The sequence below is a fragment of the Dasypus novemcinctus genome, chromosome 9, assembly GCF_030445035.2.
Source record: "Dasypus novemcinctus isolate mDasNov1 chromosome 9, mDasNov1.1.hap2, whole genome shotgun sequence".
NCBI classification, from domain to species: Eukaryota; Metazoa; Chordata; class Mammalia; order Cingulata; family Dasypodidae; genus Dasypus; species Dasypus novemcinctus.
In genome coordinates this window covers 68185429-68199373 of record NC_080681.1, presented here as the reverse complement: position 1 = coordinate 68199373, position 13945 = coordinate 68185429, and the positions used below count along the sequence as shown (strand labels likewise).

The 13945-nt window shown below is 36.5% G+C and overlaps 1 protein-coding gene across 11 annotated transcripts in view; it reads left to right on the top strand.

The window, feature by feature from the left end:
* Positions 1 to 13945, top strand: part of PATJ (PATJ crumbs cell polarity complex component) — a 435722-nt gene that overhangs the window by 333142 nt on the left and 88635 nt on the right. For all 11 annotated transcript variants that reach the window (XM_071217421.1, XM_071217419.1, XM_012519032.3 and 8 more), the window contains one exon: positions 1979 to 2071. In XM_071217421.1, the coding sequence (XP_071073522.1) occupies positions 1979 to 2071 (93 nt within the window). The remainder of the gene's footprint in view (positions 1 to 1978; positions 2072 to 13945) is intronic.

The following is a 13945-nucleotide window of genomic DNA, read 5'->3' as shown; positions in this document are numbered from 1 at the left end:
ACAACAATAAATGTGAAACAAGAGTTAACTGTACTGGTATTGTATAAGTATAAATTTTATATGTTAAATCATTGGTCTTCAAAGCAACCTGATATGGTTGTATTTTTAATTTGATATTTTTATCTTTAAAAGCAAGTTCTCTGGGGAGTGGATGTAGCTCAGTGCTTGAGCACCTGCTTCCCATGTACGAGGTCCTGGGTTCTATCCCCAGTACCTCCTAAAAAAAAAAATTCCCGTTCCTTAATGTGAGCCTCTAGAATCATCAATTTTAAAAATTCATTCTATGTACTTACAAATATTTTTCATATATATCTATATTTATATGTATATATTATGTATGTTTTTTCTTTTTATATAACTGGATTCATATATATATACATATATATGAACTGTTCATCTGAATTTTTTTTTTCATCTAACAGTATGTTGTGTACATCTTTCATATTGTCATATTATTGGGTTTTGTTTTCTTTTTACTGCTGCTTTTCAAAGTAAAAAATAGCTGTATCACTATACGGTATTAGCTTAATTTACTAACCAGTCCTTTATTGATGAACATTTGTGTTACTTATTATTATCAACAGTGCTGCGACAAATATTCCTTGCACACCTGTGCAGTTATGTCATATATGTCTTATATATTCCTAGAATTCCTCAGTAGAGATGAACATTGTAAATTTTGATGTTTTTGCCCTAATTCTAAAAAGATTGCTCTAATTTACATTTCTCTCAATGATATGTAAAAATCCCTGTTTCCCTACATTATCAATACAAATCCCTTTTTCCCTACGATACTATCAATATCTTTCTATTGTCTTATCTGTCTGAGAGGTGAGAGAATTCTCTCTCTTTACTTTAATTTGTATTTTTAAAATTATGAGTGAGGTTGAATACCTCCAAGTGAGAAGAACTGTTTTCTTTATGAACTATCCCACCCAAATGTGGAGTAATCCCAAAATAGTGGTGATTTAAAATTAAAGTTCCGGTAAGTACAATGCAGATACTCCGTTTATCCTTTTTATCCTCCCTTATGTACTCCCAAAAAGTAAAGAAACTTTTAGTTAAACAACTAACTTTTCGTATGTTATATTTTGATTGAAGAGATACCTAGTATGCTTTAGAATTTTAATGGGCCTTATTGTTACCAGATGTCTCAATATATTAAATACCTATGTTTAGAATTCTGCTGAAATGTAGACTAATCAAGAAAATAAGTACTCATTTCATTCATTTGTTCAACCAGTATTTGTCACTTGCTTTCCATTGCCAGGTACCATGTTAGTTACTTGAGTTTTAGAAATAAACAATATCAATACAACCCCTTAACTCTAGAAGTATACAGTCTTTTATAGAAGATAAGAACTGCCTCAGTTAGAAAGTTTTGACTGGAAGTAACAGAATAACTAAATCAAACTGGCTGAAACAGTAAGGAAATTTATTATTCTCAATAGAAGGAAACTAAGGCTAAGGCTGAGCTACAGCGGCCCAGTTTTGCCATCAAAAATGAGTTTTTTCCATCTCTTTATCTTTGCTCAGTCATCCACAGTGTCACTTCACCCTAAGGTAAGTACCCTCACGTTTGTAGGATGGCTGCCCATGGCAATCTGGGCTTCATGCTTCCTTGATAATTTGGGAGATATGGAAACTTCTTGTGGCTTTCTCTTTTTTTATTTTTTATTTTTTGAGGCTATTATTCTTTTATTTATTCATCATATTCAGCAAATGATTACATATATGTTTCATAATGCCATAACCCTAAATATTATGGCTTTCTCTTAAGATCAAAGTAGAACTTTTCCAGAAGTCTCCAGCAAACTTCTCTCTATAACTCAGTGGCTAGAACATGCCCATGCCTGACAAAATCCTTGGCAAAAAGAATAACATTAGCAACAAGCAACTGTGTTAAATATCTGTACAGTTCTGTCAGGTGGCAAATGAATAGTGACATCTTTGCCGTTTTCTTTTTAATGTCCCATAGGATCAGAGTGGTGCTGAGCCTGTTAGTAGTGAGGATGATGGCGGCGTCGAAGTCGGTATTAAACAACGGACTGAAAGTGAAAGCTCCAAACTGGTGAGATCCCGGGTGTTTTTCATCCAACGTCCTTTATAAAGAATGCATTTTTGTACCACCTCGCTATCCCTTGGAAAAGGCCATCTGTTATGTTTGTTTCTCTGGGAATCTTAATTCCTGAAACAGGGGAAGGTGTTCCATATAGTGAATGACCTGTTTACTCTGAAGAATTGAGTCTTATCCTACCATCATATTCACCTTTGAATTGTACTGTCTGGAACTAGAGCAATCTCTCTTTACAATCTTCTTTCATGTTGGGTTCCCATAAAGCTAGGTCTGTGCTGATTTAGTCCTAGGGGCACACAAAGAAATTGGATTTATTGCATTGATTCATAGTAAAAATACATAAACTCACCCTCCCTCCTTGTGCATCTTAGTGTTTAAGATTTCGTCATTTAGTATTCAGTGAACTTTGACAGTGAACCAGATATCGTGCTGTGTTCTGTATTTGTTTTTGTTTTTTTTAAGATTCATTTATTTTATTTATTTCTCCTCCCCCAGTTGTCTGCTCTCTATGTCCATTTGCTGCGTGTTCTTTGTCTGCTTCTGTTGCTGTCAGCGGCACGGGAATCTGTGTTTCTTTTTGTTGCATCATCTTGTTGTGTCAGCTCTCCGTGTGTGCGTCCCCATTCCTAGGCAGGCTGCACTTTCTTTTGTGCTAGGCAGCTCTCCCTAGGGGGTGCACTTCTTGCGTGTGGGGCTTCCCTACACGGGGACACCCCTGCGTGGCACAGCACTCCTTGCGTGCATCAGCACTGTGCACGGGCCAGCTCCACATGGGTCAAGGAGGCCCGGGGTTTGAACCGCGGACCTCCCATGTGGTAGATGGACGCCCTAACCATTGGGCCAAGTCCACTTCCCTGTATTTGTTTCCTGATCTTGGGAATGAAGGTGGCAATCTTTCTTTTATTCAGGAGGAAACTGGAAATTAGAGATCTTACTTTACTTGCCAAAGGCCACTCAGCTAATATGTTTTTTCTGACTCCCATACCTTTCCTCATAATCTACCTTTCTGTTTGAAGTTTAGCAATTCCTGGGTTACACTACAAGTTTTAGAAGGAAATTTGAGTATTTTTCTCTGAATTTCAAAATGTCTTACAAATCTCAAGATTAATTGCTTAAGGGGGTCATGTTGATTTTATGACAGCACAGAGTTCATTTTACTTCACGGATTTTGATAAATCATTCATTTATCTTCTTTTAATTTTTAGAAAATATACGTTGGAACTGACTTAGATTCATGTCCTGGAAAGTGAACTGATTTTTTTCAGCAGGAAGAGAGATGTTCCAGCAAGAGTGGGAATTGTTAATGGGTCACCCAAGGAGAAACCCTGCATGGGACCTGAGTCCCATGGCGTCAAGAATGGTGGGACTAACAGATTATGACCATTGTTCTTGAACAAAATGTGAAAGGTCCCACTGTTCCTTTTCTGAAAGCTAACTTGGTTATTTGCACTGAGGGGGAAAGAGTGAAATCAAAGATTTCAGACTCAAAGCCCCGTCATTTAAAAATGCTATGTACCTGCTCTTTTTGGTGCTATATCTCCATAGATAGATTGGGAAATGTCTTTTTATCACATAGAAAGCAACAGGATTTTCTAAGTATGGATGGCAATTTTACCCACAGAGGAAATGTTAAAAGAAGTGAGAACACTTCCTTGATTGCTAGAAGTTTCCTGTAGTCCCAAAGAAAATCATCTGTAGGCTTCATGCAAAAGCCATCCATCATCCACTCTCTGTTTCCAAGTAAGCAACACCAGTGATGGGTCTCCAGGCATCAAGGCAAGTGAAGACTCCCACCTTCAGGCAGAGGACCTGAAAGACTCAGTATAATTCTAGATATCTGCATTTCACCAAGAAAGGGCTTCGCCAAACCCAGTGACTAGTCTCTCTTCTACCCCTTCTGTATTAGTTGCCTATCTGCTAAAACAAATGCTATCCAGTGGGTTGACTTAAACAACAGTAATTTATTGGCTTATAGTTTTGAGGCTAGGAAAAATCCAAAATTGATATATCAGAAAGGTGATGCTTTCTCCCCAAAGACTCTGGTTCTGTGGTTGGTTCTTGGCAATGCTTGGTCCTCGGCTTTTCCGTCACAATGTGATGTCACTTCCTTTCTCTTCTGCATTCCATTGACTTCCAGCTTCTGGCTTCTCCCTGTGGCATCCCTCTCCATATGACTTCCACACTGCTTATAAAGGACTCCATTAATCCAGATTAAAACCCTAACTGCAAATTCCAAAGAGAAAACATCTAAATAGATGTACTCCAAGATACATACTATTCAGAATGTCAAATGCCAAGGATAAAGAGAACATTCTAAAAGCAGCAAGGGAGAAGCGAAACATCACATTTGGGGACACCCAGGAAGATTTAGTGCAGAATTCCCGTCAGAAACCATGGTGGTGAGAAGACGGTAGTATGATATAATTGAGATACTGAAAGAAAAATTGCCAGCCAGGAATTCTTCCGAGATCAGACGAGACCAGTCACGTTCATGATGGTATGGCCATAGACAGAGCCAATAATTCTTTATCCAGCAAAATTGTCCTTCAAATATGAGGGTGAGTTTAAAATATTCACAGAAAAACAGAAAATGAAAGTGTTTGCAAACAAGAATCCAGCTCTGCAGGAAACATTAAAGGGACTTCTGCACCCAAAAGGAAAATTGTACCCCAAATCAGCAGGTTATACATACTCTCAAGTGCTCATGGATCTTTCTCCAGGATAGACCACATGTTGGGTCACAAAACAGGTCCTAATAAGTATAGAAAGATTGAAATTATGCAAAGCACCTTCTCTGGTCATAATGAACTGAAGCTGGAAATCAATAATATGTGAGAAAGCAGAAAATCTGCAAATATATGGAGGCTAAACAGCACACTCCCAGATAATCAGTGGGCCAAGAAAGAAACTGCCAGAAAAATTAGTTAATATCTCAAGATAAATGAAAAGGAGAAACACAGCTTATCAAAACTTATGGGATACAGTAAAGGCAATGCTGGGAGGGAAATTTTAAGCCCTAAGTGCCTTAATTAAAAATTAAGAAAAAGCTAAAATCAAAGACCTAACTGAACATGTGGAGGAACTAGAAAAGAGCAGCAAACCAATCCCAAAGCAAGCAGAAAGAAATAAAAACCTTTAGAGTACAAATAAATGAAATTGAGAACAACAACAACAAAAAAAACAATAGGGTAAAACAACAAAACCAAAAGCTGGTTCTTTGAGAAGATCAATAAAATGATAAACCCTTAGCTAGACTAACAAAGAAAAAATGAGAGAAGATACAAATAAATAAAATCAGGAATGGAAGGGAAGACATTACTACTGATCTCACAGAAATAAAAAGGATCATAAGAGGATATGGGGAAGCAGATGTGGATCAAGTGATAAGGCCTCAAAAACCAATCACAAGTAAAAAGATTTAATCAGTTATCAAAAATTTTCCAATAAAGGAAAGTCCAGGACCAGATGGTTTCACAGGTATATTCTACCAAACATTTCCAAAAGAATTGACACCAATCCTGCTTAAACTCTTCCAAAAAAATTGTAGAGTAGGGAAAATTACCCAACACATTATATGAAGCCAACATCACCCTAATGCCAAAGCCAGATAACACTAGAAGAAAAGAAAATTACACACCAATCTTTCCAATAAACATAGGTGCAAAAATTCTCAACAAAATACTATGAAATCCAACAGCATATTAAAAACAGTTATACACCACAATCGAGTGGGTTTTATCCCTGGTATACAGGGGTAGTTCAACACAAAATCAATTAACCTAATATACCGCATTAACAAATTGAAGGAAAAAAACATACAATCATCTCAATTGATGCAGAAAAGGCATTTGACAAAATCCATCAACCTTTCTTGATAAAAACACCTTGAAAGATAGGAACGAAAGGAAAATTCCTTAACATGGTATAGGACATGTATGAAAAACCTACAACCAACATCATGTTCAATAGGAAAAGATTGATAACTTTCCCTCTAAGATCAGAAACCAGAAAAGGATGCCCTACTGCCACCACTGTTATTCAACATTGTGCTAGAAATTCTTGCTAGATCAATTAGGCAAGAAAAAGAAATGAGGCATCCAAGTTGGAAAAGAAGAAATAAAACTCCCACTATTCACAGATTACGTGATTTATATTTATAAAATTCTTATATTTAGAAAATTCCAAAAAGCTACTAAATAGAGCTAATAAACAAGTTCAGCAAAGTGGCAGGATACAAGATCAACATGCAAAAATCAGTAGTATTTCTATACACTAGTAATGAACATTCTAAGGAGGAAATCAAGAAAAACTATTTACAATAGCAACAAAAAGACTCAAATATCTAGGAATTAATTTAATCAGGGGTATAAAGGACCTGTATTCAGAAAACTACAAAACACTGCAAAAAGAAATCAAAGAAGACCTAAACAAATGGAAGGCTATTCCATGTTCATGGATTGAAAGACTAAATATCATGAAGATGTCAATTCTACCCAAACCAATTTATAGATTCAATGTAATTCCAATCAAAATTCCAATAGTATACTTTACAGAAGTAGAAAAGTCAATTACCAAATTTATTTGGAAGGGAGAGGGGCCATGAATAGCCAAAAACATCCTAAAAAAGAAGAGCAAAGTCAGAGGACTCATGCTTCCTGACCTTGAAGCATATTACAAAGCTCCAGGGGTCAAAACAGCATGGTATTGATGTAAAGATAGACACATTGATCAATGGAATCGAATTGAAAGTTCTGAAATAGACCCTCACATCTAAGGTCAACTGGTTTTTGACAAGTCTACAAAGTCCAAGTTACTGGGACAGAACAGTCTCATCAACAAATGTTACTGAGAGAACTGGATATCCATAATCAAAGAATGAAAAAAGAATGCCTATCTCACTCCCTATACAAGAATCAACTCAAAATGGATCAAAGACCTAACCGTAAAAGGCAGGACCATAAAACTCCTAGAAGATAATATAGGAAAACATCTTCAAAATCTTGTGTAGGTGGAAAGTCTCTTAAACCTCACACCCAAAGCATGAGCAACGAAAGAAAAAAAAAATAGATAAATGGGACCACCTCAAAATTAAACACTTTTGCACCTCAAAGGACTTATTGAAGAGGATAAACATGCAGCCTACAATGGTAGAAAATATGTTTCTGATATAAGTTTACATTTGGGTTAGTACCTTGAATCGATACCCATAACATTACCAAGATTCTACTGAAGGTCATTTGCATTAAAGTAGTGTAGGGAGAAACTAAGGCAGACTCCTGGTAGCACCCTGTGTAATGTTGGATTTCAAAATTTGGTGGCCAAACACCCCATCTTCACTGGATTGGGGGAAGCACAGACTGAACTCATATTCCACAAGTTTTATACAGAGCTTTATTTTTAGTATAAACTCCTTTACCAAAGCCAAGAGGGAAATTTCTGTCCATTTATTCTCAAAAGAAACAGAAAGACAATGGGAGAAAATATTTGGAAACCACATATCTGATAAGGGAACAACCCTACAACTCAACAGTTAAGTCAAACAACCTGATTAAAAAATGGGCAAAAGATTTAAATAGAGGTTTTTCTAAAGAAGAAACACAAATGGTGTCAAATGCATGAAAAATATTCAACATTAGTGGCTATTAGGGAAATGTAAATCAAAGCTACAATGTGGTATCATTTCACACCTACTAATATGGCCACTATTTTAAAAACAGTAAACTATAAGCATTGAAAAGGATGTGGGTAAATAGGAACGCTAATTCATCATTGGTAGGAATGTATTAATAGTATGGTACAGCCACTATGAAAGTCTACCTGCAATTCCTAAGGAAGTTAAATACAGATCTGCTTTGTGACCTGGCAATACCACTAATAGGTATATATCTAGAAGAGTTAAGAGTTAGGACACAAACAGACAACTGCACACCAATGCTTATAGTGACATTATTCACAATTGCCAAAAGATGGAAACAACCCAGTTGCCCATCAGCCATGAAAAGATAAACAAATTGTGGTATATACACATGATGGAATATTATGCAGCTGTAAGAAGAAATGAAGTCGTGAAGCATTTGACAATGTGGATGAACCTGGAGAACATTTATGTTGAGAGAAGCAAGCCAGACACAAAAGGACAAATATTTTATGATTTCACTGTTATGAACCGAACATAATGAGCAGACTCATGGTGTTAATAGCTAGAATATAAGTCACCAGAAGGATAGAAGGAGGTTAGAAAGGAAAACTGAGGTTTAATCTGTGCAGAATTGGTTAAAAAAAAAAAAAAAAGATCATTTGGAAGTGAATAGAAATGGTGAAAGCACATCATCATGTTTATAATTAATACCATTAATGTGTGAGCCTGATGGTAATTGAATGGGAAATTCTTACCTTGCATATATCACTAGAAAGAAAGCTAAAAACAAACATGAGATTATATAGCATAGTGAACCCTCCTGTGAAAATGAGTATGATAAATAGTGCACATATAAAAATGTTCTCTGAAAGTGAACAAATATACATTAATGTTACAAGATATTAATATCAGGGTGATATTTGCACAAAAATACAACCAAAGCAAACTATGGACAGTAAATATAGAGTAATATATTAATAAACTTCCATCAATGCTATAAAAGTAAGTATGCTAAGTGAAAGAAACTAGACAAAAAGTACTACATAGGGGAAGTGGATGTGGCTCAACTGATAGAGTGTCCGCCTACCATATGGAGGGTCCAGGGTTCTATACCCAGGACTTCCTGGCCCATGTGGCAAGCTGGCCCACGCGCAGTGCTGCGCCACGCAGGCGTGCCCCCAGTTAGGTGTGCCCCACATGCAAGGAGTGTGCCTCACAAGGAAAGCCACCCCACATGAAAAAAAACGCAGCCTCCCCAGGAGTGGCGCCACACACACAGAGAGTTGACACAGCAAGATGACACAACAAAAAAAAGAGACACAGTTTCCCAGTGCTGCCCGGTAGTGCAAGTGGATACAGAAGAACACACAGCAAATGGACACAGAGAGCAGACAATGGAGGGGAAGGGGAAAGAAATAAATAAAAAATCTTTAAAAAATATATTTTAAAAAGTACTACATAGCTGTACAAAATGTAAATACAAATATATTATAGAGATGAAAATAGATTAGCAATTATGTCTGTCAGGAGAAGGATAGAGAGATTGAGAGTTGACTACTGAGGGATAGGGCTTTTTTTGTTTGTGTTTTTTTCTTTTTTTGGATTAATGAAATGCTCTAATAGTTATTGAAGTGATGAATGCTCAACTCTGTGATTATACCAAATGCCACTGATTGTATACTTTAGATGGACTGTATGGTTTATGAATACTTTTCAGTAAAATTGATTAAATAATAAATAAAACTGATTCAGCTGGGCCATAACTTAACTGAAGTAACATCTTGGAGAGATTGTATTTACAGTGGGACCCCACTCGTCCAAATGTGGACCAAGACCATGTCCAAAAGAGGGGCACAGTTCAGTCCACCACACCCTCAGGTCCTCTTCTCCCTACCCCAACTCTCCCTTCCTTTTTGGTATCCTAAAATTTCTTTCTTACTGTTCCCAAAGAATCTATGGACGGTCTAGACGAGAGAGGAGAGAGAGCCTAAATTTGGGTAACTTTTATAACATAAATATAAATGGCATAGTATAAAGTAGTGGTTAAGGCCTCGGGTAAGTTATCTGTGATAACTGGGCAAATTATTTAACCTCCCCAATCCTCCATTTCCTCATGTGAGGAATGACAGTAATAAGGATTAATTATAAGGAAACAAAAGAGCTATAAGGTATAAATCACATTCAGAGTGTAAGGCAAATAGTTCATGCTGAGTAAGTTTACTCATGAGTTCAGTACTTACTGAGTGCCGCTGGAAATACAACAGCAAACAAATTGTACAAAAACCTCTCCCTCGAGGGGACTCATCTGGGGATGCAAAAAGATAGATATTATACAAATTGGCAAAATATTGATAGACTCACACAAAAGTGTCATTTTGTAGGTAAAAGTTTCTCATGGTCCTGCCTAATATAGGCATGATTATTGTGTTATTATTAAGTATTAATAACTGGGTCATTGCTAGTCATTATTTGATTGATTGCATTATAAGATAGGTACAAACTCCCTTGCATTCCTGTACCATCCTAGGATTGTTGCCTGATGCACCTTGTCAAAGAACAGCAAGTGATCTCTATGGGCCTTGACTATTTTTACCCTTAGATTATGGCAAGACAGTTTAAACAGTAAGTGCTAACCCTGTAGAAATGTCTTGCTTTTTCCTGTGAGAGCAGGTATCTCATGGGAGTCACTGAGACAAAGACAGAGACTTTGCTGTTAAGCAACTTACCTTCTGCCATGAGTGAAGATAATTGACATTAATCTGGAAAATTATTCCAAGCAGAAGTATATTAGAGAAAAAGAAAAGTAAAAGGTTATGGGAGTTCAAAAAAGGAAAGAATTCCACTCATTTCCTTCAGCTATTTATTAAGGAAGCTTTCATTTGAATTGTGGCCTTTAAGGTGAACCTTGGAAGATGAGCAGACAATTGAGAACTGAGGCATAGTAGGAGAGGATTTATCAGATGCTCAAACAGTGAGGATTGGGTTTTGCAACAATGAACTAAAGGATTTGATCAGTAAAATCACAAAATTGAAGGGACTTTATGGTATGAATTTTAAATTGATTTATTCATCCTTTTTTGTTCAGTGGTTGAAGGAGAGTCGGTGCTCAAGAGGTGTCTCTTGATGGCTGGCTGGATGTATACACAAGGTGCTACCAATGAGAAACTGTGCCTCAAAGATCTATTAAATAACTTGTCCAAGATTCCTTTTGTTTTCAGAACGAAGACCTTGTCAATAGTACTAGGGTCTGTGTAAGACTGTGTAAGACCAAGTACATAGACTTGAGTAGTATTTCCACTATTAGGTGATAGTGGGCCTTGTCTGCATATCAGTAATTCCCAGATATATACAGTGAATGGTTTTATAATAACTTCAGTAAGTTTGAGATTTATGTAAATATTTTTAAAGGGAGAAAACTTGTTTGGAATGATCAGATGATGGTTTGTGAAGCATAGATTCTAATTGTGAGAGACTGGAGGCAGGGAAGTGTCTAGAATCTATTTCTGAATTCTAGGTGAGAGCCTGTTAAGGCTATTTTTTTTAAGACTTTGAAAGGAAGTTTGCTTGTGTGTGTGTGTTTTGAAACTATTTGCATAGAGCTTTGCAATTTGTAAAACAAAAATCCCATCTATTATCTCCTTAGCTTAATCATTCTTAATATCTCCATTTTTTTCTGAAATGGAATTTTGTTGGTTTGTGATCCTATTTGATCCCAAAAATAACACTGTGGAAAAAGTAGTACGGTAATTACTTTAACCTTTTGTGCATAAACCTTAGTTAATGTTGGGAATATCTATGCTGCTTTTTTGAGGCACTATAACTGTCTTAGTTTACTAGAGCTGCTGTAACAAAGTACCACCTGGCTGCGTTGCTGAAACCAGGCTTCCTCTGAAGTCTGTAGGGAACAATCTGTTCCCTGCCTCTCCTGGCTTCTGATGGTGGCTTGTCAGCAGTCCTTGGTGTTCTTCCTTGTCTCTTTGTCCAAATTTTCTCTTTTTATAAGGACACCAGCCATATTGGATTAAGGACCCAGTCTACTCCAGTATGACCTCATTTCAATTTGCTTAATTCCATCTGAAATGACCCTGTTTCTAGGTAAGGTCATTTTCTGAGGTATTGGGGATTAGAATTACAACATATCTTTTTGGGGGAGCACAATTCAATCTATAACAATAACTAAATTAATGTTGTGCAAATATTGAAGCCAGATTACTTAGAGTCAAATCCCAGTTCTGCCATTTACTAGCAATATCATTTAGGCAAATGATAACCTCTTTATGCTTCAGTTTCTGGTTCTGTAAAATGGAAGAAACAGTAGCCACCACAGAGGGTGGAATTAATAAATAAAAGGTACTTAAAACTATGTCAGGGTACACTGGAACCGCTGTGTAAGAGTGTGTTGCTATTGTGTTGATGATGCACGAAGCGCTAGGGACGAGCTACAGAAGGGTTAACTGTTCTGAGTGAAGCATTAAGGTGTAATGTAATAAACAAAAAAACAGGTGTAATGTAACTATTGAAGTGAATTTTTCAACCCAAAAAATGCAATTGCTAATAATAAGAGACAACGTTTATTTAATGTCTATATGCCAGGCCTTATTCTAAGCTCTTTATACATACTGACTCATTCACCTAACAGTCCCATGAGACTACCGCTGTTGTTACCCCACTTAAGAGATGAGGAAGCTGATGCATTTAAACCTTAAGCAAACTCCCCGAAATCATCCAGTGAAGCCTAGGTTCAGACCCGTGCGCTTTGAGGCTGCTTTCAACCACTATCCACTACTTCCTCTCAGAGAAATAAAGAACAAAACTGAAATCAAAGGACAGCAAGAGAGTTACACTGAGATCTGAGCTTTATGATTTTCTTTCCCTTTTGTCTAAATACTGATCTCTAACAGAAAATTGGTGCATATAAACGGGTAAAGATGCCTTTACATCTTTACACTGGTAAATAAAGTTATATAGACTTCCAACATTTGTTTCATAATATGACGGAAACCAAAACTTTTCAAGTAACTCACATGTCATGCATTAAGTTAGACATTTTCATATTGGTTATCTTATTTAACCCAGTGATGTGCATATTATTAGCTTTAATTTACTGATAGGAACTAAGGCTAAGAGAACCCAGTTCTCTTTGCCGCTAAAGCCCATCTTCTTCACACTGTGTAGTTCACATAAACAGGCTTTCTTGGAATATCAGAAATATCATTGTGCTATCTGTTCAGACAGTAAGCGCAGAGTATCTCTTGTGTGCTGGGCACAATGTTGTATGCAGGGAATTCAGTGATGAGCAAAACTGTCAGGCTTTCTCAAAGGGCTTGAGATAGTCAAGGAAAAGTGCTCACATTTGCCTGTTATCTGTATAAGCTGAGTAGTTAGGTGAGAAGGAAGAGAGAGCACAGCACTGTTTCTTATAAGTGTGTCAACTTCTGCCCTTGCCACTGCCTTTGTATTTCTAATTCTGAGTCCACAATTTTCTGCTTTGATGTAAAACCTGTTTGCCTTTTCTTTTGTTTTTGTCTGTTTCTTTTCCATGCTGTTACAGATACTATTAGCCAGTGAAATAATTTAAAAAGCAACCAGCTTACAAAAAATAATGAAAAGGCAAATAACCCAATGGTCAAAAACTCTGAGTAGACATTTCTCCAAAGAAGATATACATGTGAAAGATGCTCAAAATCATTAACCATTCAAGAACTGCAAATCAAAGCCACAATGACATGCCATTTCATACTAACTTAGATGGCTATGTGCAAAAAGACAGATAATAACAAGTGTTGATGAAAATGTTAAGAAATTGGAACCTTTGTGCATTGCTGGTAGGAATGTGAAGTCATACAAATGCCCTGAATGTAGTAGGGCCGTTCCTCAAAGTAGTAAACAATAGACTTACCATATTACCCAACAGTTTGATTTCTAGATATATAGTCAAGAGAAATGAAAATATACATCCACACAAAAACTTGTACATGAATGTTCATAGTAGCATTATTCATAATAACCAAAAAGTAGAATCCCAAAAGTCCATCAGCTCATGAGTGAAAAAATAAAATGTGTATATAGATACAATGGAATATTCTTTGACAATTAAAAAAAAAATGAAGTACTGATACATGTTGCTATAACATGAATGAACATTGAAAACATTATGTTAAGTGAAGGAAGTCAGATGTGAAAACCAAGTATTGTATAATTCTATTTGCATAAAAAGTCCAAAATAGACA